The sequence below is a fragment of the Falco punctatus genome (genome assembly GCF_963210335.1).
Source record: "Falco punctatus genome assembly, chromosome: 2".
Taxonomy (NCBI): Eukaryota; Metazoa; Chordata; class Aves; order Falconiformes; family Falconidae; genus Falco; species Falco punctatus.
Window position 1 is genome coordinate 12,357,917 of NC_137581.1, and position 27,590 is coordinate 12,385,506.

Here is a 27,590-nt window from a genome sequence, read left to right on the forward strand (position 1 = left end):
CCATATACTAGCTCGTGTATGGGCCCCTTAATTCTTCTACCTTCTGCTTCTCTAAGACCATTGGATCCAGTTTGAAACTGTGCCTGCATGTCAAGGTCTCTTTCATGAGTTCTACAGAAGTATTTCTTTCCTTCTCCTTCCTTATGTACAGCTCGAACATGCAGTTGAATTGCAGAGTTTGGTAAAGTCTGCCTTTCTTTTGGATGACTTAAGTTCTCATCTTTGCTAATCAAACATTTGGGCCTCAGTACACGCTATATATAACATATTTCAATATTACACTAATTCAGATTAAAACTGTGACTGCAGTAGATTCATAAAGGAAATATTAAAATGCACGCTATGTCTTGCATGTGCTTTATTTTGCTTATAATCCTGAGAACCTGTTAGCAGAAAGCATGGGGTTTAAAGCTGAGCACCTCTGAAAAATAAATACGAAAGTAAGTATGAGGAATGGGTCACGCCCCCAGCATAAGTGAAACTGCACCACATGGTTTCCATACAGAAAGTGATACTGTATCAGCTGCGCTGCTCTTACAGCTGTTGCTTCTTTCCCGCATGGTCCTTGCGGCTCAGCAGGCTGGCTGCCTACGGGAGATGCTTCCTTTGAAACTTTTTTTTGGGGAGAGAGAGGCTCTGGGGGACTGGATATGCCTGCTTCTGCAAGCACTAGTGTTCAGCCAGCGATAACATAGAAAGCAAGGATTGGTTTCAAATGCTTCCTGATGTAATTGTGCTTTGAAAAAGCTCAGGAGTGCTAAACTGAGAGAAAATGGTAGGGTGCATTTTAGGTCTGAAGGAAGGCAACTCAGAATCAGAAGGGATTGTGAAAGTGGTGTGTGAGTGCATGAAAATACCTCTGCCTCTGGGTACAAAAATTAAACATCCTTTCCAAAAATGAATGCTCCGCTCCTATTTCTGTTGGGATAATTGCATTCTTCCCACCTAAAATTCTCTTGGCACATCGAGCTGTCACCTTCCCTTCCCGCTCTGCTTTCCTGTATCGTTGCAGTGCAGTGTCAGGTAACTGCAATTTTCCTCCTACATGTGGTTGCTGTTACTTCTGCAAAATACTTAAAATATTTATGAAGGCTGCAGAGGTTTTCTGAAGCTGCTGGGTAACTTCTCGTTTTGATAGACGTTTCAGCGAATAAATGAGATTCCAGGTGAGTATTGCAGAGGATTTCTTTGCCAGAGGCATGGAAAACCCAGCTGCCATGCTCAGTCAGTGAGCACTACCAAAACTCCTGGAGTCAGTGCCTGCGCTGCACTTCAGCATCCTTCAGGGGCAGGAGGAGAACTGTTCTAAGTTTATTCTTGGTTATATTTTAGAAACCCATGATCAAGCTGCAGGTCTGTGATGATTTTAAGCTGGTTCTGGTTGTGCTTAGCTGTGATTGAGCTGTTCTTGACCAGTCCTGGGAGACTTTGCTGCTTGAAATCCTGCACCTCTTTGCAGCTAGACCTTGTTTTATACAATTTTATGTATTTTTATACTGGGATCTTGAAAATGGAAATAACGATATGATTGTGAGGATTATGTTGTGTATGCTTATACTTCTTATGGCCCAATACCATTTCCTTGTGTTATTTGGCAGTTCTTAGGGTAAATACAGTATAGGTGATCAGTAGTATGGTAATAAACCCCATAAAAATATAGCTAAATCACCCATTCCTCTTATAAGGTGTGGGGGGGGGAGGGAAGATAGGGGCACCCTCAGCAATGTATGCGCCACAAATCGTGAGGATTTCATCTGTGTCATTTTTTCCGTGACCATGTATTTAATAAGAATAGCTTTGAGCCAGGATTGAGATTCCATTTTTTAAACTCTATGTGTGTGTATATTATGAGATACGCTTTCTTACTGTAAACAATGTAGCTGAAAATAAAGATATTTATTACCAAGGCACTGCTTGTAGCAGGATACTGCAGCCCTAAGTGGGTACAGCCAGTTGAGCAGAAAGGAAATCAAAACAAGCTGCTTAATTTTGGCAGAGGCTTGTTTCCGAGTTCTGGGGAAAATATCAGTGGCTGGCTTGGGTTACAGCCAAAAGAAAAGCAGATGTGGGAGTTGTCCATTTGATATCAACCATTTGTGTCTTCCCTTATGAAGGCAATTGGGAATTTCTCGTACATGCTTAAGCCCAGTGGCTGCTTGTCACCAAATGATGTTGTTGGACCTTCTGTATACAGCAGCTTTGGGGCACTGCTGTGCAGCGGGCAGCATGGGCTGGCTGCATTCACTGCGGCTTCGCTTCAGTGGTGATGGCTGGGAAGGGAGACAAGGAGGGAGGGAGAGAGCTGGGAAGGGGAGAAGAAGGGAATCTCATGGTGGCCGCCAGCACTCCTTACTGCATGTTCAGTTTGGGTGTTGGTTGTGCATGGCTCATACGTTGCTGGTATTAATTAATCTTCTTGGCTTAGCATCTCTGTTTGTTTTAGAATATAAGAAAACACTCTGGAAACCTTCCCAGGACACAGAAACCATCATGTGTTGAGTAAAGACACCTAAGAAGCTTGGGTATAATAAGCATGAAGGCCTGGCTAGCGCTACTGGCCTATCAGTTGTGGCAGAATGCTGGGTTGGGAAGTGCCTGGCTACGGACCAACCCACAGCATCTGTATGAATCCATCAAAATGAACATTTGCTGCGCTAACGAAGTCTCATTTCCTACTGATGCTCTCTGATGCATTTTATGCTGGAGGGTGTGCAAACATGGCAAAGCAGAGCCTTGTGCTGTGCTCTACACACCGCAGGGTTTATGTCCCCATTGACCACTCTGGGCTTTCCCAGTGGTGACAATCCTTGCTTGCCCTGCTCAGTTTCCACCTAATTTCCAGAAAGTTTTTTTTCTCCAGTTTGTTTGCTTTAGCTGCCATCCCCCCAGTTGGCTGCCTGTGGGATCTGAGGTGCTTTGGCCAGCAGAAAACACAGGGAGAAGGGTGTTAGCTGGGTGCCACATCCCAACAGCTCCTGTGGATGCCATGGGGGCAGCAGTGCCCACCATCTGCAGCATCCCTTATTGCATGCCCGGCTGAGCCTGTATCCCTCTGTACATGTTAATCACGTTTCTTAAACAAGTCATGAGAATCTAATGGATAAAAAAGAGAAAACGGCACAATTGTGAGACTATATCACAACAAATATATAGGAAAAAATAGGCTTAACTCTTGAATTAGGCTCCTTTCCTCTCCCTCTGCCCCCTCTCTGGCCCTCCCTGCTGATGTTCCTCTCCCTTCACATTCACAAGTTGCTGGGGAGGCTTTTGGGAAATAATCTTGTGACTTCCGTAGGAGCTGGGGGCTAATGTTAAGTTGGGTGTAACTAGGCCAAAGACTATTACTATGGCAGCTGCTGGCAGAGAGCCTGAAAAACATCTCCAAGTGCTGCTGAAGCAGGCTGTGTGCTAATAGTTGGCATTTGCACACCTTGCATTTAGTTCTGCAGGATGCTCTGAAACCCAAGGCATTAATGACAGGACTGAGTCAACGGATGTGTGAGTGGCATCAGTCTGGAGCAGCCAGACAGACTGTGAGCTCCAGAGCATCTTTCATTGGAGGTGCAGACCCCCGAGAACAGCAGCATACACTGTGCTGCTTTTTGGCATATGAGGAGCACTCAGTAAAGAGCAGAAGCTACAATCATCAGGAGCAGGCCTGCCTGGGGAGCCAGGACAAACTTGTAAAGGCATTTACTTTAATATAGAGTCTAAATTGTCTTTGGGTGAACATCTTCAGCTGTTGGGGGAGGAGATTTTTTTTTCTATTTAACTTCTACAGAGCCAGGTTTACATTTCCTCCAGAAATGATGGTGAGCTGCTTTTGGAGCCAGAATTAGTTTAAAAAGCATCATGGCCCTCTGGTGTTGCCTGAGATTTGGGGTGCCACCAATGTTGTCAGTGGAGCCAGATGGTCAGCGCCACTGTTTTCAGATGCTTCTCCTTCAGACGAAGGGAAACTTTTTGAAAGAGAAGCTTTTTTGGTTTTTGTTTTTCTTAAATCTCCCTGGTGGGAATTTCATTCACAACGTTTTTTTTTCCTATAAATCAAAAAACCTATTGCTCCAGAGGCAATGCTTGATAAACACCCAGCTCTTTTCCCACTACATGATTTTGAGACTGCTCTGAGGGATAACAGGCAGCCCCATGGAAGGAAAGATCCTTGCTGGCTCCTCTGACCCACTCAAACACTGCATGACCTGAGCTTTACGTTCTGCTACTACTTCATTTCCAAAGTAAACCTCAGGGAACAGCTGCTTCTCTCCAGGGCACCCATTTGTGTCTCTCCATACTTCCTTCTTAAACATAGTGTCTATTCTGTTTCACCCGACCTGCCACTTCGGTCTGTGAGAAGCATCTATAAATCTAATAAAATTATTCCTGCTGGTGCACTCTTAATGTATGCATGTACACCCACACATACAGTTCCTTCTTCTTTGGCCTGCATGGGGACATCTTTTTTCATATTTTAAAATCTTTTTTGATGTTGGGGTGAAGGATGTGTGTTGGATGGTGCCTGGCAGTCTGTACATTGCATACTTGTGCCTTGATTTTCTTGTTTGTGGGTTTTTCCTTAGTGGCTGCTAAAGTGCATAATTCTTTCTAGATAAATCAGGTGTTTGGGTATTGTGGCTAGTCCATTTTGCCATGTGGAAAATTATAGTAGTAATGAATGGCTAGGTTTTCATCCAAGTTTATGCAAATCTTTTTCCAGTGATTGCAGTGTATTAGAAACCAAATAATTGCTTACTGAAGGTTTAATCCTGTCAACCACAACCACCTACCTGATCCTGGTTTAGGAAAAATAGTTCAGCATATGATTAACATTGATTCTTGGAAGTACGCTCTATTAGTTGTAGTTTCTTAATTAGATGTTTAAGTCAGAAGAGGGTTGATGAGCCACTCAGGAGGAAACCAGTCCAGCTTGCTGGCTTTGCACTCTGGTGAGGGATGCAGCCAGAGGGTGCTGAGCCCTTTGCTCATCCTGCCTTGCACCCCAGAAAAGCAGTTGGATACTGAACATGGAGGCTCCTTCAGATCTGAGATTTTCCTTAGGATTCTGAGAGCTTCTTTTTGTAGGTAAGTTTCTTTTTTTGGGAAGCATCTGCAGGGCCAGTAAGGTGGGAATCACAGAAGTGCTTTGCATCTTGCTCATTTAGCATCAACAGCAAAATTTCCACCTCCATTTGGACGAAAGGAGCTGGAGTAAGCCCACTGCTAGCATCTCAACTCTGAGAAGTTGCAGCTGGGTTTGGAACATCTTCTTTCAGGCACCTGATGAGACATCCTTCCCAAATGAGCTTGCAAGACTTAGGCAAAATGGATGAAAAGGTATTACCAGGGCACAGGACCTCCACCTGTAGGCTGCCCCGTGCTGGTTTTTACAGTGCTTTGTAGGAGCTGAAGAGGAGCCAGCTGCAAAAAGAGAAGGGTTTTCCTGGTACAGACAGGGAGGAAATCGCTGGGGGCTTGTTGGCAGAGCACACATGAAGACATGCTGCAGCTGGGTGGGGTGACAGCTCGGCCTTGCTGCTCGCTGGCTGCAGTGATTCGGGCTTGTACTCTGCGCTCAGCACTTGCATGCCTGCAAGTAATTCCTGCTGCCAGCGAGCTGCTCCATCTGATAATCTCAGCATACTTGTAAAAGCCACGTTTTATCATGCACGGCTGCACACCTGTTGCTGCCTTAAGTTTCTGCAGCTCTTTCGGGTGGTCTCTCCTTAGGGCAACCACAGTAAGTGGCATTTTTATATCCTCATTTGTTTGCAAAAGTGTAAGTGAAACCCCCATCGCTCCCTTTCAAAGTTGATTTTAGTACCAGGGAATGATTACAATATAAGTGCGTTGCCAAGTGTAATGATAACTCAGGCAAAGACTGTTGTGGCAACTGCTTAACAAATGCAGTCATTTATTATTCCTCATCCTTCTTGCTGTGTGTTTTATCTCCCTGTTGTTGTTATGGGCTTGGCTGCTGCTTTTCTTCTTTCCCTTCTTATGAAAGCGAAGGATGGGGGATGGCTTCCTGTCACCAAGCCAGGAGGCTGTTCCTTTGACAGCAGAGGACTATCGGCCTTTCATAAACCAGCCCAGTGCATGCTTGTGTGCAAAGTGCATCTGTGGAAGGTGTTTGGCCCTTTGGGTAATTTCTCCTCTAATAAAAACCACAGGTCTTCCCTTCCTCCAGAACAACCCACCATAAAGTTAATTATCTGTATAGATTTATTGCTATTACTCCTTTGGAGAGGAGAAGGAAGGAAAAAATGATGGAAAATTGTGACCATTTTCAGAGGCATTTAATAGTCTGTGTTCTGTGTAGATGATCCACAAAAACATCCTGTTTAAGTCTTAACATTACTGCTGTCAGTGCAAAGTTGTAATTTGCAGTAACAAGTGTTTAGAATCAAGACTGCAGGAAGTTAATTAAAAACCAGTGCAATAACCAGGGTGTCCCCAGCTTCTGCTTGATGTCAAGGTTTACCTGCTCAGCAACTTGCTCCCAAGTCAAGTTGCTAAAGGTTTCCTTCATCCCTGCTGAAACCGTGGGGACCAGAAGAGTGAGGGTCACTGCTCTGCTGCAGCCTGTAGGTGTTCTGGTATGAAGTTGTGCACGTAACCCTTTGGAGAAGGAGATTGGCTGCATTTTTCATCACTAATTTTGGAGAAGGAGGCTGGCTGCCTTTTTCCTCACCAATTTAAACACTCCATCACTTTCAGGGTTTTCCCACCCATTGACAAGAATGAACACATGGAATGTGTCTCTTGTTGCAGGGAGACGTGAATAAGACAAAGCATCTTTCTGAACATTGCTATTGCACGCCCTTTGAAAGGGTCTCTTGTTTGCTGCTTCACGCCAGGCACAGTCAGCAGCAGGAGGTTCGTTAAGTGATGAGAGCAGAGCATAAATGGTCCCTATCCAGTGGAGAATAGATGCTCCAATTGCCTGCTTTTTTCTTTTCCTTTTTTTTTCTTTTCCTTTTTTTCTTTTTCCCCTGCAGCGTATTATTTCTTGAGCTTCTACAGCTAATGGAAATTGGAAAGCAGAAACTCCCCAAGCTTTGGGACAGTGCAAGGGTTTGTCTGGTGCCAACTTTGCTAAACCACATGAGCTCCGATCTGATAAACAGTAACTTGTTTTCCATGAAGGGAGGCTTGTGACACGTCAGACCATGTCCTTACGATAGATACTACAGCCATAGAAATAATTGTGATTCATAAGGAAAGGCTTTTATTCGTAATGCTTCTTGACTACACTACGTTGTAAAAAGGCTGTGCAAGTTACAAGGCGAAAGTGGTTGGCTGCTGTTACAAAAGAAGTTCTTATTCTCTAAAGGCTAAACTAGCAAAAAGGCACAATGAATGATACAATCTTATATGAAGTGTATATTCCCATAAAGCACACAGCAACGCCATTAGCACTTACTGATGAATATATTAAGAAAATAAAGCTAGCAATATTTCCCCCTGTTTGTCTTTTGATACTGGTGGTATGTTGGAGGAAGCACTGGGAGTTGCTTTTGGAAGAGGGGTGTTCATGGAAGAGCCATCTCCACTTTGTGTAATCATTTGGTGAAACAGCTATCCTCTCTCAACATTTATGAAAGTGCTGAAAATACGTGGATTTTTTTTGCTTTCACTATCAAAGCTTCAGAAGCAAAACCAGAACCCCTCATCCTGTTTTACTAGCTTTATCCAAGGAACCGCTGATACTCCATTTCCAATAACCACTCTTCCTTGTTGAGATACGCTGTGGGAAGACTTAGTTGGTGACTGTATCTGGTCAGAGCAGAATTTGACCCTAAGGGTGAGGCTGGCTAGATAGCTGCTCTTGCTGTCAGTTAGTGCCCTGATCTTAATTTGAAGCGCCCAAGCAGCTGGAGAGGTACTGGGAACGTGTGGGGATGATGGTGGTACACCTGTTCTTGGGCACAGCATGTCACTGCACTGGTGAGGAGGGACCTTGTGCCCTTTGGAGGTGTCTGAGGGCCACTATTGCTCTGCCAGAAGTTGCAAGTGGAAATCCCTGTTTTCACATGTATAACTTGAACCCTTCAAAAGTCATGTGCAGTCTCAGAGGCAGAAGAAGTGGCAGCACCCTGAACCAAACTTGCCCTTGCATCACTGCAAGGACTGCCGGGCAGCAGGAATGCTGTTTGAGGTCTTGCTTCAATAAGCGTGTAAGCTGTAGGCTGTGTGTTTGGGAACTGCAGTGGCATGATGGTAGGTGATGGTAGCCGTTTCCTCGGGAAAGCAGCCTTTCCTGGTCACACGTCATATCTGCTGGTTCCCCTCTGGCCAACCTGTGTCGAATGCAAGTGAGGTAGTTCTTGGAGGGCACGTTTCCCCCTAAAACTTACGAAAATCAGCCTAAAAGGCAGGTGCTTCTAATATGCTGTCTCAACCCTTAGGAGACATCTGAGATTCCCTGTGGGAGTTTAACCCTTTGAGTGCAGTGGGAACTCGGTGACTTTCCTCCCTACAGAGCCGCTGTGTTTCATTCCATCACTTAACCTAATAGCTTTGGATACCACGAAATCTTGAGTGTGAGCTTTTCTTCCTAAACTTGATCTATTATTATTTTTTTTTAATCTTCTGAGGGTGTGATGACTTTAGCTTTGTTTTCCCAGGTGCTCAGATAAGCTGTTTTGCACCCAGCTCCTTCACCTGGCGACAAGCTGCTTACGTGGACTCCTACTGCTGGGCAGCTGTGCAACAGAGGCAACCATCCCAGAACAACTTAGAAAACATTCCCCTGTGGCTGCATAAAGTACGTACAGATCTCCTTCTCCTGGAAAAGTTGTCCCCACTTGGAAGCCTGCCTTTGCCTCACTTTCCTTGCTTCTCTTCTGTGCTGTAGTCCTTGGCTTTGACTTGACTTTATTTTTAGAATGTTTTCTTTCCCTTACTTCCAAAGAAGGTAGTACTAGAAAAGGTATTTTCTGTTTTTAACTAAAGCGTCACCAGTTATCTGACACAAGAGTAATGTTAATGTTGCTGTGTGGCCCCGGAGCCGAGTGCTTTACCTGGCTTTAGCCAGAAACTATTTTAAAACCAGGATACAGGATACAACAACTGCCCTAATGCTTGTGTCAAAAGCTTGGGAAAACAGAGTAGTAAAAACATTTTGTATTTTTATTCTGTTACACTTGGCCAATTGTGCATGGAGAGGAACTCAGGGAAGACAGGCATTTTGGGAGAGATTAAATACATCCCTTGTACCAACAAGTTTAACCTCTGTCTTCAGTGTGCTCTTCTGTGCTTCCTCAGGGCTGTTCCCTTGCAAACCATGCTTTCACTGCTCCAGGTAAAGCAGTGTCATACTGAATGCACAGTAAGAGACTTAATTTAGGGGTAAAAACTGCAGTAGATACTAAGATACTTGAGCTGGCTTGAAGCAGTTAACCAGGTTTTGCAAGGAGTTACAAACTGAGTAAATGCCATACCAATGCCTGGAGCTGACTGAGCTCACGAGGCAGCATCGCCCTGCTCGGGCAGGGCTGATGCCAAAGTAAGAAATGCTGTGAGGACTCTGCAGATTTGGGGTGCTGTGTGCTGCCCTCCCCAGCCCCTTTATTACTTGCCCCAGCAAATAACCACCCTTGCACCTGGGAGCGGAGAACCTGGTGTTAGAGGGAGCTCAGGTCGGGGACCTGCAGCACCCGTATTTCTGGGTTTTGCTGGTGTATCCTGTACCTCAGCTTTTATTATCCAGTCAGCTGGTGGTATCTCCTCCAAAAGACTATTCAGGGCTGCCTCTGATTTGTTTGCTGACTCAAATCCCTAGCTGTAAGGGTTTACTACTGCCTTCTCCAGCTAGCTCCACTCATAATCTTGACCTGACAGTCTTGCGTTTCATGAATATTAAAGCCAGACTTGTTGGTTTCTAGCAAAAACTCTTCCTTGCTCACTTGCTGTTCCACTTCACTTCAGCTAGGCCTTCTACAGAGGCCAGTTGAAGCTGCTGGGACATCTTGCAATGCAGGCACCTTGCATGGGTGGAAACTCCACCTGCAAGCCTGGATACGCTGTTGCCCCTTTCTCTTGAAGGAATGAGTTCTTGTTACCCTATTTCTTTATGTTGAATTTTATGCCTTAGTCACCTGCTGATCGCTGCAAGTCTCCTATTTTCCAGCTCTTAACTAATAGCTTAAGTAGTCATACATTTATGATGCAACCCATGTTAACTTGCTGAATAGTGCTGTCTCAGGAATTGGTGCTAGGGCCCTTCTTCCCACAGTTCCTCCATGATAAATTAAGGGTATGTGACATTTCCTTGTAAATACCCTGCAGACTGGGTGCAAGCAGTACACCTGAAAAGCTGAATCAGATGCGGTAACAGAGGCTGGGTGCCTTAATCTCCTAAATCCATGCTTAGCCACCTACCCTTCCGAGCTGGGCACTGGGAGCAGGAGAAGCTGTTTGGAGGCCAGTGTTAATATCCTTCTACCGTTTGTTCATCAGCTTCCACACTTTACAAGTTTCCAGGGGAGGAGGAGTGTTACAGCTATTAACACTGACCTTTGGTTTCCACTGTGGTGTCTGAAAGTGTTTGGCTGTTGTTTGCATCCAGGGCCAGCAGCTGCTGGCTGCACTGCTGGCTGGCTTGTCGTGGGGGCTGGTCACTTCAGCAGGAAAACAGGGTTCGGGTTGTCCCCCCTGACCTTGTGCTGTGAGGTACGTACAGGTGCATTGCTCTGCAGATTTTGGTTAGATAACCGTTTTTAAAACGGGCAGAGCGGAACCTTTGTGGGAGCACAGTGATGTTAATGAGAAAAGAGGGCCTTCCTAAGCCCAGGTGGGAAGAGCCTTGGCTCCACAATGCAAGGGCAGGGATGCACACAGAGGGGTAGCAGGGATCATTAGGCCTAGTTTTTCTTCGGACAACACTTAAAACTTTTTTTCTGCTTTCTGGGCAGCAGTGCTTTTGTTTGCAAAGCATCTCAGTTTCTTTCTAATACCCTGGCTCACTTAGCATCTCACTGTATTGGCATGCTGGAAGACTGTAAAAAATGCTGAAGGAGGCATTATATTACAGTTTGGGAGGGATGAGGTTGTAGGGCCCAGTTCCTGATTGAAACAGGTGGATTTCCTTATGGCACACTCTTTGTGCTCTGTCAGAAGTGCTGTCAAAGGTTTGCATCCTGGGACAGTGCTCAGTGTGGTGTACAGAGGCAGCAGGACAGTGTAGCTCTTTGGTGAAGAAGCCAACCTGCAGCAGCTTGCCCTGCTTTTGTTCTAGGCAGCTAGTTGCTCTGAAGGATTATCAAAACCAGGTTGCATTACAGAAAAGCTGAGTACAAGTTTGAGTTGGAGTTTTTAGTTTATTATTCAGTAAAATATACGTTTCAATTTTGGGCAGTCACCACAGCTTGGGCACCTTTACCTGCTGTAGTTTCTGCTCCAGGAGATCTCTCCCAACACTTGGATTTACCAGTTTGGAAACTTGTTTTGGAGTGGAGGAGCATAGTGCAACTTTCTGGGCTCCCTGACTCTAGAGTTCCGTGCATTTCTAGAGGGTGCCCAGGACCTCTTTGCTTGGAGAACAGGAGTTCTGAAATTTCCAGTGATCCTGGAATAGCTCTTCACACTGGATAACCCTTAGCCGAAAGCAAAATGAGTTCTGTACTCACAATTCAAGAAACAAACTGTCTGCAGATAGATAAATGGAAAGAAGGGACTATGGTATGTCCTGCATATATTCTTAGATTAACGCTCAGATTTCCTCTCTTCATCAGTGAAAAAGCTGACAAAATTATTCTATGGTTGAGTCCTCTGACAAGACTCATCTTCGGCTTTGTCCCTGATGAAACTTAGTCTGGTTGGGCTTCACTCTTCTGTTGTCTCTTTTCTTCTGGGGTTTTCCGTTCAGGTTTAATTTCCTCAAAAGATTTCTTGAGGGAATATGTCTGAAGTGTCAGAATGGAGATACTGGTTTCTAAAGATGAGTGGTAAAGAGAGACAGACAGTGGTGATCTGGGGTGGAAGAGTCATGTATTTGCTCCCTCTATTTGCTTTCTGGCTCTGAAGACAAGTGTTCCACCTGACAACTTATTTTGATAAAACTTAGCTTGATCCTAAACTGGAATAGAAACAAGCTTTTGGCCAGTGTGAGAGGGCACTCCTTGCAGACTAGCGGAGAAGGCAATTACACTGTGAAGCTTTTTTAATCTGTAGGGCACAGAAGAATGTATACGGACACATGCAGGAGAACAGTGAGTATCACCTTTACTGGCTGTTGATACCCACCAGACATGATAGCAAGCAAGTTGAGGGGCAGTTGGACATTGAGTGATGACATCTCTAATAGCCCTGAAATCTAGATTGCTGGCATGGAGGTGCCTATGATCAAGAAGCTTCTGGGGATTTTAAAAATTATTTTCTAGTCTATTATTAATTGGGAAGAATCAAGGAGGAAGACAAAGGTAAGCAAAGCAGAGGGAAAGGGAGTAGATGGTTCCTCAGAGGAAGGGGGTTCATACCAGTGTGAAACGCAGGCAAACAGTTCATCTGACTGACAGCAGAAAGAAGAGGTTTTCACACGTGGCACAGCCAGGAGAGTTCAGTTGTCTGACTCAGGTCTTTGTAAAAGCGCAGGACAAGTGCCGTGGGACCCGCTCAAAGCATTGCATACAAAGAGTGGGTCTGAAGTCTTTGTATGCACAGAGTGAAGCTTATCTCATTGAAAATACTCCCTTTTTGTAGCAGAAGTAAGATTTACTGTGGACCTGTGGGTTGTTCTTTGAATTGCTTGTCTGTAAATACACAAAATAATCCCAAGGTTCTTTATTATTTTGTTAATATGATTACAATCGTGATTGTAACCTGGTTCTCTTTATCCCCTGTTTGTATAACTTCTTAGCTGACTGAGGACTGCCCTCGTGTTTCACCTATAAAGCCCCACCCAGAGGGATTAAGCGCTTTCAGAGCAAGGAAACCTGGATGCAGATGGATTTGTAAACCATTGTTTGAGAGCATAGTGTTAGAGCTACTTCAGTCACCTTCATCTTACCAACTGAAACCAGAGAAATACAGTTTTTAAGCTGTATCGAAACAGGAATTAAGTCACAGGTCAGGTAAAAAAGGTCATGTATGGTTTGAGATTCACTTGCAGGTCTGCAGGCAGGATAGTTTCTCAACCAGAATGATGAGTCATTTGTAGCTCAAGTTTCAGCCCTGAACACCAATGGAACATCTCCCATCTACTCAAGCAGGGATAGTGTCATATCCAGAGGGAGCTTAATACCTTTGTTTCTGGAAACATGCCATCGCTGTCATTAGCCTGTCTGGGGGCTGGTGCCTTTGCTTAGGCTCTTCCTGGTGGTAAATAGAAATTTGGAACTGAAGAAGCAGGTGCCTTACCATGATACTACATTTTAATGAGAAAAATTTTCATCTCAAGTGAGTGAAGACACTTCAGTGCTTCTTCTTTGTTGAGTACTTATGCCAATGAATTTTCTTGAGGCTGTAATCCAGACCTGTGCAGTTTAACAGCTTTGTGCTATTGTAGTTAAAGTTACTTTTTGATCACTATTGGGTATGGTAGAAGTCATACAAAGAATGCTTTAGTAATGCTTTAGTAATGTTTGACCGGGGGGGGAAAAAGGAGTGAAGATGCAGTAGAATTAGAAAACTGTTGCTTTCTAAGTGCCACTGAAGTGGTTCTCATCTTCTGCCAGATATCTATCCAGACCTTGGCAAGTTTTCTGTAGATGACGTCCTTGAAAATGCCTTTTGGGTCACACCACGCTTGGTGGCTGTATTTTCTTCGGATGATAAAAGCATATTTGAGCTGATGAAGTTTTTAAATGTCCTTTTAAATTATTTGCTGTGTGTTTACTGTATCTTAGCACAGTTGAAGCTGGAGATGTTATATCATAGAATGGTGTGGGTGGGAAAGGACTTAAAGATCATCTAGTTCCAACCCCCCTGCCATGGGCAGAGACAACTTCCACTAACCAGGTTGCTAAAAACTCCATCCAACTTGGTGTTGAACACTTCCAGGGCATCCACAACACCTCTGGGCAACCTGTGCCTACCTCATCATACTCACAGTACAGAATTTCTTCCTAATATCTAATCTAAATCTACCCTCTTGCTTAAAACATTACTCCCCATCCTATTGCTACATGCCCTTGTAAGAAGTCCCTCTCCAGCTTTCCTGTAGGCCCCCTTTAGGTACTGGCAGGCTGCTATAAGGTGTTTCCAGCATCTCCTTTTCTCCAGGTTGAATAACCCCAGCTCCCTCAGCCTGGCTTCATAGGAGAGGTGCTCCAGCCCTCTGATCATCTTCGTGGACTCCTCCTGTGGACTTGCTCCAAGAGGTCCATGTCCTTCTTACATTGGGGCTTCCAGAGCTGAATGCAGCGCTGCAAATGGGGTCTCGCAAGAGCGGAGTAGAGGGGGAGAATCACTTCTCTCAATCTCCTGGCCATGCTTCTTTTGATGCAGCTCAGGATGCAGTTGGCTTTTTGGGCTGCAAGCACACATTGTCGGGTCACGTTGAGCTTCTTGCCTATCAGCCCCACCGAGTTTGTCTCGTCAAGGCTGCTCTCAACCCATTCTCTGCCCAACCTGTATTTGTGCTTGGGGTTGCCCCAACCCACATGCAAGACCTTGCACTTGGCATTGTTGTACTTCATGAGGTTCACATGAGCTGACCTCTCCAGCCTGTCAAGGTCCCAGTAGTCTGTAGAGCAGACTATAGAAAGTCTGTTGAATAGTCTATAAATATCTACATTGAATAAAATAGTCTATATAATAGACTATTTTGTGTTTTAGTCTGTTTTTTCCTTTCATCTTCAGGAGAGTGTGATGGTAATGCATCTTTAAAAGATAGTTTGGGGGATTCCAGTGTCCTATGTGCAAACCAGATTACTCAAACACTTTGTCTTTACCCATGCATGAAAGATCATGCATTGCCTGTTGCAGGGCTTGGTGGAGTGTTGTGCCACAGGCTACCAAAAGCCAGTGTCAGATCTGGTGCTCTTTTTGTCTTTGACTGCCCTGTGGGATGTGTTACTCTCAGAGTATGGCCATGAGAGAGAGAGAGAGACTAGTTCTGCAGTTGCAATCTGGGTTACTTGTTGCGGAGTAGTGATGCTGAGCACACACGTCTTTAGCCTGGAGGGAGGAATCTTTCTCTGCACAGATTCCTACTCAGGCATGGCTTGGATTTCAGTGCCACATCAGTACCAGTTAACATGGGCTTTGGCGGTCTCTGGTGCTGAACTGTCAGATGCATCCTGCTCAGGTGTGATGTACTCTCAGCTTTCAGGAGGAGTAAGGGTACATAGCCTGTAATGTATACAGAGCTCACAGGTCTGTCAAGGGAAATGAACTGCAGCAGTACAGAACAAGGGACAGTTGTCTTCTTGGCTTCCTAGTGCTCTGCTTCCTCAGGAGCTTGCTGTCCCACCCAGCGTGCCATCAGACTAAGGGACAAGCAGGGCAGGTGAACCTGATTCCATCATCTTTAGCTTTCGGGAACTCACCAATAATTAGCAGAAAACTTACAGGGGACTCTAGTTTGAGTCCCTGGTGCATGCACTACTTGTTTTGTCTGTCTCATGCTGAGTATTAATTGCACAGTACCTATAGCTAGTACCTTCCAGCAACTTGGATTAGCCTAGCTGAAGCTCTGCTACTCTGTTTTTGAGTGCCAAACTCGATGGGCTTTTGCCTGTCCTTTCCTCCTTGCAGCTGGGTGGAAATGAAGACTCAGGGCATCCAGGTTGAAGCACAATGTTGTAGCCCTCCACACACTTTCACTAACAAGGTTCAGAAAGGAGCATTCTGAACCATAAGGTATTCTGTCCATTCCAATGTATCCGCTTTCAGAGGACCTTTCTTCAGTTATGCAGTCCCATACCATCTGACATCCAGCATTGTGAACTTGTTGTTGAAAAGGAACTTGATAACTAGACAGCAAAGGAAAACCTGAGTTTTACTTTTAGGCCAGTATCTTTCTTTGGCGTATCTTTGACCGTACAGTTCTTGAGGTTGGTGACACTTCCCGTTTAACATAAATGCTACAAACTATCCACGACTGAAGTAGCATTTCCTCTTTGTGTGTTCGGTGCCTTAGAAGTAAATACATAAACCATAAAAGAAAAGCGTATGACACGTGAACATCTGCTTACGAATACCATGGAGTCCTCTTCTTAAAATGGGAAGTCATTATGTGTGACTGTTAAATGTGGTCAGATGAGCTGGGTAATCCGAGTCTGTTGCTCTGAAACCTAGGATTTGTGCCAGATGACTTTGCATTTTCACTTCTGCTTGTTGGTTCAAGGCCTTAAATTTAATGGTTCAAAACAATTAGCTATTATGTAAGCCTACTGTGAACAAATAGAACAAGCATATCTTTCATTTTTAAAAAAGCCAGAATCCGAGAAGGATGGAGTCGTTCATTAAGTGCTGTGGAAGGGCTGACAAATACAGGCTTTTGTCTCCAAACAAAAAGAGCTGGACTGATGGTCACGCTGCTGCTCTGGTTCCGAGATCATTCAGAAAAGAGCTGCATAGTGTTTTGTCATGCTGCCATAAGCTACAGCTTTGCGAGTGGTGAGAGCCTGGTGTGGGGAAGCCCAGTAAACACATGACAGATGTGCCTTTGTCCCAGTGGTGCGATGCTTCTAGGTGAAGTGGCAGTGGTGAAGGAGTTGGGAGAGGAGGAGGTACAAGGGAAGATGGCAGAAGCTGTTTTTTGTAAGACAGGAGTCTGTAATGAGGCAGAGGAGGTGGTGGGGATTGGAGCAGGTCTGGGGCAGAGCAACAGGGCTGATACCAATGTACTACGCAAGTGCAGAACGTGCCCACAGAGTCTTTTTCTAGGTATAAAGGAAGAGGTGGGGACTGGGACAGTGAAGGTTTGGGGCTGTGACTTCAGTGTGTCAACTAATCTTGCCTCTTGCCACATGTCTTGTAGGCCTCGGGGTAAAGAGATCTCAAGGAATTAATCGAATACTGCTGGTGGCTTGTCCAGTTTGAACATCAGAAAGGGAATTCATAAATCATCTGATGCCTGTAAAATTTCCCGTGTGCAAGTAGTAAAGCCAAGTGGTATAAACCAATGTAAGAAGCTTTGGACACTCCTTACTAAATCAGACGTTTCTTTGTTGTTTCTTTCGCCACCTGGCACCAGTGGAAGGGTGCTAAGAGGTATGTGACACAGGAGTAAGTGAAGTCAAACAAGCTTTGCAGCAATCTTGTACAAGCTGGCATTTGCCAAGGCCTATGGAAAAGGTGTTGCAGCAGCTTAGAGGAGCTTAGATAAGGCTAAGCTGCGTTCGTAGATGGATCATTTCTATTTCTACATAATACAGAATCCAGAGGCCTGAAAGAGCCTGGACATGAAACCATAAAGCTTTGGGTAGACCAAAGGCATCCAGGACTTAGACCTGTGACACCTGGTGGCATCGTCCACAGCGATAAATATGAAGGGCAGATTCTTGAGCTGTTGCCTTTGAGTTAGTGAGATGTCTACAAAAGCATGCCGGACATGCCAGAACTTTACAAATGAATCAGAAAGGACAAACCCGGAAAAAAGCAGGTGACCTGAGGTTATCTGCTTTGTAAAAAGAGGGGAGGGAGGCAGTAGTGAGGGCGGAGCTCTGCGGAGTTATAGGGGCTGCTGGGGATAGGAGAGGGGTCCTGCCACGGGTGCAGAAAGTATTGCTGAGAGGCGACCACCAGTAAGGACATGATTGAAGAGCAGCACCCACACCCAAGGGCTGTCTTGGCTGCTGGCATAGGTCAGAGCTCTGGACGGACGAAATTCCTGATGGTGACTATAGGCAATCCATTCAGTGAGTGTGGTTTAGCGGTGCAGAAAATAGTATGGATTCCGTGTGAGTACTGGGCAGATTAGCAGTCTATAGCAATTCCAGGATGTCAGAAGGAATCCCCTAGGTCCATCCATCCTGTGAGGGCAAGCCCATGAGGCGGAGAGGGGACAGACCACAGCTATGATAAGCAGTAAAGGGTTGATGCTTGTTCCATGCTTCTGAGGAAGAGCTACCTCCAATGGGATGTACAGTATAATTACAGTCAGCTCTGCTTTGCTAACTTCACTAGGGTTTTGAAACAATCTTGGCACTGGGTTAGCCCATCCCTGCAAGGTTTCCATTTCAGTTTTAAGGGTAAGCCTCTCCTGAAGTTTTCCTTCTCAAGACTGAAGTAGCAATTTGGGCCAACTTCAGTTACGTAGCTATTGAGCAGAAAGAGTGACATTATGAATTCATAAGAAGGGTGCAAGGAAAATCTGACCTTTGGTACAGTATCCTCAGTTTTCTGTGGCTATTTAGTGCTTTTCGTGGGTTTGTCTTCCTGTTTGTTACAAATCTCCAGCCTTACTGCTATGTAGAGAACGTGCACATCCAGAATGATGGTTTGTATTATGGTCTCCAGTTGCTGATGCAGTTATTTTAAGAAGTCATTTTTTATTTATGTGCTAATGTATTGTATGCATCCATAGTATTAATAAAAACATAGGCTTTTGCTTTAATGGTAGGCAATATTAGAAGTAGCTTTCCCAGGTAAAATACTCAATAACATCAATTTTTTCTTTTGTGCGGACAAAACTTTACTCTCTCTTGATTAATGCAGACATAAGTTGACATATTAGTATTAGTTCCAAATTCTAATCTTGTTAAATCTACAAATCTAAGTCGAGCTGTTCCACTTGCACTGATTAATAACTTCAGTCCAAGTTTCCTCTCAAATTCTCTGTTGGCTTTTTCAATGAATGTGCATGTGTGCATGGCTGTAACACTTAAGATGCCTTAAATCTGTTTCAGATTTGTTCACCACAGCTAATTTAAAACTCCTTAGGGATTGGTTTGATTTAAGTGTGATTACTAGCAAAAGTGGAATGTGATGAATTAAAGATTATCCAAATCTGCAGTACATGTTGTTAACTGCTTGCCTAACTAGGTCTTACATCATGTCTCTGTAAAGGTAATATTATCTATGAATGTACACCTTGAATATAATGTCACAGTAGGTAGAAAATACCATCTTTCCAGCATCTGGAGGGAATTAGAAATTAAATCTCATGGCAAAAAAGCTCTACTTGATGACTAGAAGGAGGACAGAAAGACATCAAGCTGTTGTACTTTATAACTGCTTCAGCCCTTTCCCTAAGCAATAGGGACTGTGTAGGGGCTGACTTCTTAGCGCTGCATTAGCATCAGACCATTCTGATGCCCTGTGTTGGTTTCCATTTAGGAGTTATCTAAAAATATTTAAATACCCTTAAATTTTACAGCCACACTTACATCTTTCACAGTTACCGTATGTCATGCACTCTGAACAGATTTTGTGTGTTTGCAGACAGATGCAGCACTATAAAGGGTCTATTCATCAACCTCCTGACAGCTAATGGAGAGCAGGAGAGATTTTGCTGGTGGTTGGAGCATTTTAGTTGGTATTAACAGTAGTGACACATCTGGGAGGGAGAGTTATGTGACACTATCCTCTTCTTCCAGTCAGCCTCTCTGATAGCTGCTTTGGTTGCCTTTGCAATTTGTTGTTTCCCAGGTTAATGCTGCCTCTCTCGATTTCAGTTCCAACAGTGCAGTTCTGAATATGCAATGAAAATATTATCAGGATCATGGTAACTTTATTCTGCTGCTCCCCACCCCCACGTCTTTTTTTTTTTTTTTTTTTAGCAAAGCTCTAAGCAGCAGCAAGGTCACTGGAGCTGTCTGAAAAGATATTTTGCTTCCCTGCATATCCCGATAACCACAGAAGTGGGTTTTACTAAAAGCATTTAAATAAAATTATAAGGAATTTAATAGACTTTTAGGGGTGATGGCTGACTTATTTTATATACAGGTGGAGCCTAATCAGATTTTTTTTTTCTCCCTTCAGTTCTTTCCATACATCCTTCTGCTCGTTGCTATCCTGCTGTATCTACCATGTTTGTTCTGGCGCTTCACCGCAGCACCTCACCTTTCTTCAGACCTGAAATTTATTATGGAAGAACTTGACAAAGCCTATAACAGGGCAATCAAAGCTGCTAATAGCATTCGCGGTGGGGACCCCAGGGACCCTACCGACTTGGTTCCAGCTGTTAATGAGAACTTGACACAGAGGTAAGATGTTTGGGCTTGGCTTTCTTTGGTCTTTTCCTTAAGTTCTTAAGAGATGTGAAACCTGCACTGTCTTAGAAATTCATTGCAAAGGTTTGAATGGTGACCTGGTATTTTTAAATTTGGTTAAAAATAAAGAAGATACCTGAAATCATTATTGTGGGCACTTGGAGCTGGAACTTATAACTTTCTTTTTTCAAAGAAAACTCATTATGAGCTCTTCAGATCACTAAGTACCTAAGCTGTCATGATTTCTTCAGTTGTAGTAGGTGTGAATTAGTTTTACCCACCACAGCATAAGAAAATGGGGATGGCTGCAGTCTTCAGTTCTCAATGTTCTTGACAGTCACTTGCACGCTGTGAGCAAAGTCTGTTACTTATCATCTCCTGTCCTTTCAGATCTAGGTATGCAAAGCTTCTGTTTAAAGAAAAAAAAACAACAAAACAATAAAAAAACCTCCTCAAACACCAACCCCAAAAAAAGCAAAACTCCCCTCTCTGATCAGATTGGTGCATGGTTCTAACCAGATCCAGTTTTGTTTCATCCTAGGTCAGGGAACCTGTTTCTCTTTGTATGTGAGGCAGTGATTGCAAGCAATGCAATGGGGACTTAGGTCAGTTCTTTAAAATGTGGACTTAGGGCTTGACAAGTAAAAAGCTTCCAGTGTGCTATTGTTGAACAAGTGCTTGGGAAGTCTGCTTTTCCTCATGGATTTGCTTACTGTACCTGCTTCATATGGGAAAAGAACAAAAATATTTTTTCACTGTGAGAGCTATACTTTTTTTTCCATTTTCCAGTTTCAGGTCTTTTGTCTCTTCAGTGGCTTTTCTGTATTAGTGTCAATATTCTTCCTTTATCTGCTGTTCTGTTGTTTTTCTGTTGACTTCAATAAAACTACCCTTGATTTACCCTAATAAGAGGGATTCCAATCTCGTGTCTATTTTAGAGTACTGATTTCTTTGAAATTTGGGGTAGGTGAATGCTGCAGCATCTGATCTATGTGATTTGTTGGGTTTTTTTCTCTCTTTCAGTTTGTGGGAAATATCTGAAAGCCACTTTAAATACCCAATTGTGGAGCAGTACCTGAAGACAAAGAAGAATTCCAAATGCTTAATAATTAAATACATTATCTGCCGTGTACTCACGCTAGTAATTATTTTCATTGCATGCCTCTACCTGAGCTACTACATTAGCCTCTCCTCTTTGAGTGATGAGTTTCTCTGCACTATCAAAACCGGGATCTTAAAAAATGACACAACTGTTCCAGAAGTGGTTCAATGCAAGCTTATTGCTGTTGGTGTCTTCAAGGTACTCAGCTATATTAACCTGATAGTCTATCTACTAGTGATGCCACTGGTAGTGTATGCAATGTTTGTTCCATGGAGGTGGAATCTGAGTATTCTCAAAGTGTATGAAATCCTGCCAACTTTCGATGTTCTGAAACTGAAGTCAAAGTGTTTTGATGACTTAAGCCTTTACCTCCTCTTTCTTGAGGAAAATGTGAGTGAACTTAAATCATTTAAATGCCTCAAAGTGCTGGAGAACATTGCAGTTTCTGAAAAGTTTGATGTCATGCAACTTTTGGTAAACCTTGGTACTATTAAGACAGATACCATAGATGGGAAGCCAGGAACAGCTGTGTTGGAGAAGCCTGAAGAAACAACTGCAGAAGAGCTGGAAAGAAATGCAACAGAGCTACAAGGTAAGGTGACCTGCTCTTTCTTTAAAAGAAAAATCAAAGAAAAAAAAACACCACAAAAAACGCTACACCCAAACCTGCCTGTATAGAGAAATGAATAAGAAATCCATTAAACCAGAAATCCATTCATACAAAAGAAAGCAGGTTTCATCTAGATGTGTATTCCATCCATGTGTATACCAAAACATTTTCATATATTCTACAAGCAAACAGACCTGCTTGGACCTTGCTCTGTTGTCTGCAGTATAACTTCTATAACTTCTTGTAAGTGCCAGAAGATTGTGGTGCTGCAAGTCAGCGGCACAGGCTAGACGCTGAAGTGCCTGTTAAGTTGATGGTCCTTGCTGACCTCTCTGCTAGAGCAGCAAGAGGCTTCAGCTGTCTGAACGTGAACTCCTTAAACCCACCTGCATGGTAGAAGAGCACTAGACTGGTCTACAGTAGGTTGTGCTTGAAGAAGCTCCAGTGAGAAAGCTGGTGGTTTCAGGACATTTGATTTTCAGAGATTAGCTCAAAAGAAGAGTAACTGCTGCTTTTGCTTTAAGCTTTTCATTCAGGCTTTGGCAGAAGTCTTAGATGAATGTAGAAATAAGTCTGATGGTCAGAAATGCTGCTGGTGGAGGAACAGAAAATGGCAAAAGAAGGGAAGTAGGGCTGCAGCCAGCAAACATGCTCCTGTTCCTTCTTACATGGAAAGGAAGATTGACTGTAAAGTGATTTTTGCCAGAATGGTCTGAGTCGATCGGGATTGGTACAGCTGTTCTCTGAATATTCCCACCAGTTCCTAGACATCTCTGCTCAGACAGCTCTGAGCAATCGCTGTTACATGAGATATATATAATCTTAGATTCTGTGCTAAAAAATGTGGCATATCTTAAATGTGATTCCAATTCCTTCTTCAAGTGCAGAATTAGAGACGATAGGCCAAGTATCCAGGGAGGGGCATAAAGGGATGGAAGAGCTTTCTTCCTATTTGATGTGAGCGTGGCCACTGTTGTAGCCATCCCCACAGAGGCAGCAGGACGCAAGTGGCTGCATCCCCTGAATGAAGTAGACCAGATTCTGTGGGCTATCACTTCACAAAGTCCTTCACTCATGGAAGTGAAGATGCTGCAAAACGTTAAGCAGCTGACCTGGGTAGGGGAGCACAATGCTGAGGGCAAGTTAAACAACTGTTTCAAAGGCAGGAAAAAACACTTACTTTCTCTTCAGAAGGCTATGCCCTGTGCTTAATAAAAAAGAAGCAGCAGCACGCAGAGGGTAACTGTTCCTCTGTGCGTTGGTCAGGTAGTCCTGGTAGGCTGAGGTTTGGATGAGAAGCCAATTTATGTAAAAGGGGAACTCAGGACAAACAAGTAGAATTATTTTCAAATTTGAAGAAGCAGTTCTGGCAGCCAGCTCTAGTACAGCAGTTTGGAGTGATACTGACAGAAAATAGCTTTCCTCTTAAATGTGTCCGGTTTTGAAATGACAGGTGGGTGGGTTTTGATAGGGAGAATTTAAAAGCCCAAGTTGGAGGTCTCCGCTCCGGGAGCTGAGAAAGCTAATAGAAAATCTGACTCATTTTCATCTGAAAGCAGAACTTATGAGACTGTTTTCTTCTCACAAAACCACTTCAAAGACTTGTCATCCTCCGGAGCAGGACAAACTCATGCTTGAAGCTCTCGTTAAAATGCGTTGCAGAAAGAAGCTGCATTTTGTGACCAGCTCCGGCTGGTGCAGCCCACTCCTTCTGCCGGGGTGCTGCTGCAGACCTCACCACCCACCAGCAAAGCTTCGCCTGCTTGTGGCTGGTTGCCTTGTCTTCCGTCACTTGTGGCACAGGATGTTTTAATTAGTGACGGTGTTAACAGACCAGTGGTAGGTGCTGATTCTGGACCACAAGGGCAGGAGAGGCTGCGGGGCATCCTGCCGCTGGGTGCCACATCCAGGCTGCGCGGGGACAGCTGGAGGCTGCTCGGCAGCTCCAGCCCAGTGCAGGACAGCCAGCCTGGCAGCACTGGCTTGGTGGCAGTTCCTCTTCAGACCAGAACGTGTCAAGTGGTTTGATGGCCCTTTCACTTCTAAAGGTTTACTTTCTCTTTAGTTTTGACAGACCATGATGCAGGTGGCAGCGTGAGTCTGAGAGAAGATAAAAAACTTCGCCAGAGACTTACAGATTCTTCATGCTGATGCGTCCCCACCGCAGCAGGCAGGAGCTTCGTACTGCAGGAGGGCTTCTCCTCCACCTTTGCTGCGCTCAACACAAGGTGCTGCTCTGAATGCAACTGTCTTAATTCCTCAGAGGCCAAACTGGTTTACAGACTACTTGTTGTATAATAATCAGCAATCATGTACCTGAAAAAGCGTGTGGTAGACTTTCATTATTTATTAAAACAAAAACACACACACAAGGAACAACAAGAACAAAAGATTTCTACCATGAGTATAAAGTGACATACATTGAATGCAATTGAAGCTGCCAGCAGCAAAGAGCTAGTAGTACTCTGCGGTACAGGGATGGGAAACACAACCCTGTAGGTAACAAGAAGAGATGGCCACGTTGCATTCTGAAGTGTTGCTCTGCTGAGAGTGGTCCTCTCAGTTCTGGGGTTTAAGTGAGGCCCTGGAAAAGGTGGGGTTTTTTTGGTTTTGGGGTTTTTTTTTGTTTGTTTGGTTGTTTTTTTATGAGTCTGGTTAATCTGTACCAGGTGGTGGCTGGCCACTGATATTGACTGTGTCTTCACAGGAAAAATAGAGATTGCTCTGTTCAGCCTGAGATGTCTTGGTTAGCCATCTCAGCATTGATGTCTGAGATTAATTACTTGGCACTGATAGAAACGAAACTACAAACAGGCTTACTATAAGGGGGTACTATAAATGTTAGGGATTTTGATTTTTCTATGCATTCATAAATTAATAATGTCTTAACAGGTTTTTTTTCTACAAAATGTAATGCTATGTAAGTTAAATGTTAGTTTAATTTCTATTTCTCGGTTATTTTGGTTTAGTGACTAACAAACCCACCTTGGAGTTTGGATTGAAAATCAGTGAATTTTGTAATGGTTTGTACAAGTTGTTTTGTAATGTTTGTATGTGGAATTTGTTTCAATGTGTTTGTAGTATCAATCACAATATTAGTTGTGCTGTTTTCCAAATTCCACTTGAGAAGACAGTCTTATTTGTATTACAGTAGCACCTGAGTGCCTCAGCAGAGCTAAGCACCGGATAGCCGAAGTGAGGTAGATGTAAATACAAGGAAAGTTTGTTCTACACACACACACTGTGACTTAATTTTAATTCAAGGTAAGATGCTGAACAGACAAAAGAAGGGGGAGCATTTTTAAATTGGAAAACTGTCCTGGTTTGTTATTTGACTGTTTTGGCAAAGTAGCATTCAGCTTTGATGTGATTCCCCCTACCCAGGACCTCTACCTTCAATGAACATTAAAATGTCCTTTGTCTTGAATTTTAGATACAAGGTGGGGGGGGGGGTTTAGCACCACAATAGCAGCGTGTCTCTTTCACAAATGTTATATGCTCACTTGTTTTTCTGTACTGTCCATGTAATTGAAATGTTTTGCCTGTCACCTCTTCCAAGTTGTCTTTATAGACAAAGTAGGACCTCTTTTATAGCTAGGTAGGACTTCCATTTTCTGGCTCACAGGAAAACAGAACAACATGCTGTTTTGTTCTCAACTGTTAGCCTTCTCCATGTGGCTGAGGATGAGGGGGAAAAGAAGTAATTGGTGTTACCATCTGCACAGAACTGTTTATGTGCTGCATTCAGAGAGGTAGTGCACTTGCTTGAATTTTGGCAGCTGTTGTTAAACAAGTGGCTCCCAAAGTGCTGCCATGCTATACCTTGGGCTAGTATTACAAGAACTCTTCAGTTATTACATGGCTTTCAGCTAAGAAAAACCTTATTTCAAAGAAAGTTTTAAAAGCCATAGTATTATGCTACCTCAGCGTAGGACAGTAGCACAGCTGCAGTCCTAATGGCTGTTGCATTACCAGCCAGAAACAGCTTGTGTTGGATACTGGTGGTCCAGTACTGCCGTATTTCTCCCAGCAAACCTACAGCCCCTCTGACCTTTCCTACATTGCTCTGTCTGTGCTGATCGTTCTTTATACGTGGTTAATGCAGATGCACATTGTGCATTGTGTGTTTTGAACAAGGAGCTATAGTGCAATACTAAGGTTTTGTGATGTGGATGTGTTTGAGCTGTTTGATTTAAGTAGAGTTCTGTCTTGAAAACTTGAAGCTCCTGAAAGCAACATATTCGTGTTTCCTGTTGGCTATGAACCTAACTTTTTACTAATTCCCCTTTCGTATTTAAAAATATGACTTGCTGCAGTGAATCTCTCATTGTCATCTAATGTGCTCAATAAAATATGTATCAATTCTTCTTGGTTATTTAAACAAAATCAATTTTATGAACTACAGTAGCATAAGTGACTGAAGGTTCCAGGAACAGTCGCGGGTCACCATCTAAAAGCCTGTAGTGCAACACATGTGGTCTGATGCTAAAACCTGTCAAACTTTTTGGACAGTAGTTATAATAGTGTTCTTTTAATTTTTATTCTCAGAAAATTGCCAGAGTAACATGGAAGCTCTGGAAGAGCGTTGCAAAAGAACCGAGACCCCCCGTCTTCCACTTCAAAGCGTTCCTAAAAGTTTAATTTCATTTCTTTGGTTACAAGAACTAGGAAAATCTTGTACTGCCCATCCTGACCCTGCCCTTTTATGAGGATTGATACACAGCAGGACTTGCCAGTTCATAAAACCAGCCCTTGTAGTACATGGCAAGTATTGACAAGTAACATGCTGAATTGAGACTTGGCTGGTGAAAGTGCCTACCTCCAGAGTCTGTACCCTATTGCTGGCTCACTCACAGGTGCAGTGCCTCTCTGAGCCTTTCCCAGGTCCTACATCTGTCCCCTCAGGCTCATACCGTGCTCTCCATATGGCTCAGGAGGAGCATCTGAGAAACGATGGTCATTCCAGTAAGTCTTTCCTCCAGCATGGCTGGGGCTGTTTCCCTGCAGAGGACAGCTCTGTGTCCCCACACCCCTGGGCTGGGCAAAGGAGCAGGTTTTAGACAGTACAGAACAGGACTCCCGTTGCTCACTGCAGTATTCAAACACCTCTCAAGTGTTTTATAATAAAAAAGAGCAAGGATTTTCCTTCCCTCCGCAGTTCTTTCTCAGAATTTTCTCAATCAAGCCCCGTTCTGAAGCTTGGGCAGGATAAAAAAACAGCCAGAGCACCAGAAGTGGCCTGAGGGTACCGCTGCAGGCTTTAGAAAGTGAATCCTCACTTTTCTAGAAAGCAAAACCCACAGTGTGCTTGGAGGAGCTCAGGAATGTAATAAATATCAAACCAATGAGGTTTCTTCTCTTCATCTCCACTGGCTATGAAAAAATACAGGAGGCAGAGGTGCAGATGCAGTAACCTACAGTGCAGTGAGATGACTCCTTCCTTAGTGTCCTGGCTTTCTTCAGCACTTTCCAGCTGGCATCCAAAGATGAATACCTGTCTGAGACTGAGGATCAGAGGAGATCACCCCCAGTCTTCCCATATTCTCTTTGGTCTTTTCCATAGAAGAAGTATCGTCTCTGAACCCGAAATATCCTCATCTGCACCTGCTTATAACACATTTTTCAGATGAACTTTACAAACATCATTGAAACAGGAGTTAGGTCATATTGCTCACTCACATCATCAAAGAAAATCTCAATTATATTTTTCAGAGTGGATCCATTGAACTCCTTCAGCTCCTCCAGAATTTTTGCCAGGGTTGCCATATTGGTACCAGGA

The 27,590-nt window shown here is 43.8% G+C and overlaps 1 protein-coding gene across 1 annotated transcript in view; it reads left to right on the forward strand.

The window, feature by feature from the left end:
* The window catches only part of PANX1 (pannexin 1), a 28,338-nt gene extending 2,156 nt beyond the window's left edge, over positions 1-26,182 (forward strand). The window contains exons 2-5 of the mRNA XM_080376233.1: positions 8,625-8,764; positions 19,870-20,093; positions 21,123-21,793; positions 23,877-26,182. Coding sequence (XP_080232359.1) covers positions 8,625-8,764; positions 19,870-20,093; positions 21,123-21,793; positions 23,877-23,962 — 1,121 coding nt within the window. The 3' untranslated portion in view covers positions 23,963-26,182. The remainder of the gene's footprint in view (positions 1-8,624; positions 8,765-19,869; positions 20,094-21,122; positions 21,794-23,876) is intronic.
* The last annotated feature ends 1,408 nt before the right edge of the window (positions 26,183-27,590 follow it).